The following is a 1,972-nucleotide window of genomic DNA, read 5'->3' on the forward strand; positions in this document are numbered from 1 at the left end:
GGTTTGTGGTGGGAACGCGGCATCAGGTTTGTGGTGGGAACGCGGCATCAGATCAGGTTTGTGGTGGGAACGCGGCATCAGGTTTGTGGTGGGAACGCGGCATCAGATCAGGTTTGTGGTGGGAACGCGGCATCAGATCAGGTTTGTGGTGGGAACGCGGCATCAGGTTTGTGGTGGGAACGCGGCATCAGGTTTGTGGTGTGAACGCGGCATCAGGTTTGTGGTGGGAACGCGGCATCAGGTTTGTGGTGTGAACGCGGCATCAGGTTTGTGGTGTGAACGCAGCATCAGGTTAACTGTTTTCTCTAAAGGGGAAAACAATCCAGACTTCCCAAAAAAATTAATTCTTAAAAATGAAAATTTGATTAATATCTAAAATCCATTAATTAGCACAGTAAAATGAACCTTGGTTAGAATTAGCATTAGCATTAGCGGACCTTGCAACCAGCTAGCTAACAGTAAGGAAAAAAAGAGCAGATGAGCGCCACCTGCTGGGTGGGAGGAGTTAAAACGTGCAGCTTTCACCTTTAGCTAGATTCTCTATTGGATTCCATTTCAATTAATGTGAAAGAGGTATGAATAATTTTGACCCAAACATATATTTTGTTATGCTTCATGTTAAGAAATCACATTAATGCCATTTAAAACACATTCTAGTTTGTTTTTCTAACTCAGATTTGTTGAGGAGCCAGCGTGCCTCTAGGGGGCGCTGTATTCTGATTAACCTCTATGGACCCTTACTTAAAGCCAAACCATGATGCGTAGAGCCTGTAAAGTTAAACAGAGCGGAAAGTAAAACGATGTGAAATCATTTGGTGATTTTAATCATGGTGCTGATCTGGATCCGATTACCTGCTGTCATAAGTGTCTGAATTCAAATCAAATTTATAGGACGGCTGAAAGTCCAGAGGTCCTTCTTCAAAGTCCTGCAGCAGCGGCTCCTTCTTCTTCAGCATCGTCAACTGAAAACAGAACCAGAACCTGCTTCTCAGAACCAGAACCGGTGTGATTAATCAGTGAGCAGGCGGCGAACGGGTCCGACCTGGTCGCGACTCCACAGCAGGTCGTAGGTCTGGTTGTTGATGCAGGAGCGGATAAAGTGCATGCCGTGGTCCTGGATCCTGAAGTTCAGATCTCCGAACCAGAACACCAGCCTGGATGCGCAGACGGCAGAGATGAAGCGGGAGAACGTCGCCGCTTGGATGACGGAGGCGCGGGGGTTTTCTCACCTGTGGTCGACGATTCTGGGAGCTTTTTTGCAATCAAACGTCTGCGTCTCCATGATGTATTCAAACTCCTCCACCCGTTCACTGGCGTAGTTCATATGAGCAGCCAGGTGGCAGTTAAGGAAGCAGAGCATGTGTCCATAGAAGGACAGACGGACGGACACCCCGCCTTTGTTCCCCTGATGGACCAAAGGGAGGAGAGGCAGTCAGACATTAAGGACATAAAAACTCTCCTGGGGGGAAACCTGCGGTAACGAGGACCTTCTAGTTCCCACCTCTACCTGCTGGACTGAAATCAGGAACAAAGACCCACCTGTTTAGGCCCCAGTGACCCCGGGGTCCCACAGACCACCTGGATGATCCTAAACCACAGCAACTCTCAACTTCCAGTACAAAGGCAGCCATATTGCTCCTCCCACCCAAACACTACTCTACCACCAGGCCCTGATCGGCTAACCAATCAGAGGACCTGGATATTTCCCAGTCTTAGTTTTGGGCCCAAAGGCTGTTGATCGTTTTTCTTGGCGGTGTTCAGCCAGACGCCATCTTCCATCCCTGCGCTGTCTCCATCTACACCGCCAGCTTGTTTCCCCCTGCGCTCCCTGAGTTAAGGCACCCTCGGTTGGTCAACGGTGTATGAAAGACGGAGTAAAGGAGCGAAGGCAGCGTGGAGAAACCCAGAATTATAAAGAGGAAAGTTCTGGAAACAGATGCAGCTGAACTAGGGATGGAACGGTTTATGAAAA

The 1,972-nt window shown here is 48.9% G+C and overlaps 1 protein-coding gene across 3 annotated transcripts in view; it reads right to left on the minus strand.

Annotated features, from left to right (window-relative positions):
• Positions 1 to 1,972, minus strand: part of LOC107094326 (inositol polyphosphate 5-phosphatase K-like) — a 21,486-nt gene that overhangs the window by 7,963 nt on the left and 11,551 nt on the right. For 2 of the 3 annotated variants that reach the window (XM_015389876.1, XM_015389874.1), the window contains exons 5-8: positions 1,230 to 1,405; positions 1,043 to 1,154; positions 853 to 962; positions 742 to 768 (exon numbers count right to left, since the gene is read on the minus strand). In XM_015389876.1, the coding sequence (XP_015245362.1) occupies positions 742 to 768; positions 853 to 962; positions 1,043 to 1,154; positions 1,230 to 1,405 (425 nt within the window). The remainder of the gene's footprint in view (positions 1 to 741; positions 769 to 852; positions 963 to 1,042; positions 1,155 to 1,229; positions 1,406 to 1,972) is intronic. The other variant, XM_015389875.1, reaches the window with a different exon arrangement.

Source organism: Cyprinodon variegatus, unplaced genomic scaffold (genome assembly GCF_000732505.1).
Source record: "Cyprinodon variegatus isolate N-32 unplaced genomic scaffold, C_variegatus-1.0 Scaffold479, whole genome shotgun sequence".
In the NCBI taxonomy this organism is placed as follows: Eukaryota; Metazoa; Chordata; class Actinopteri; order Cyprinodontiformes; family Cyprinodontidae; genus Cyprinodon; species Cyprinodon variegatus.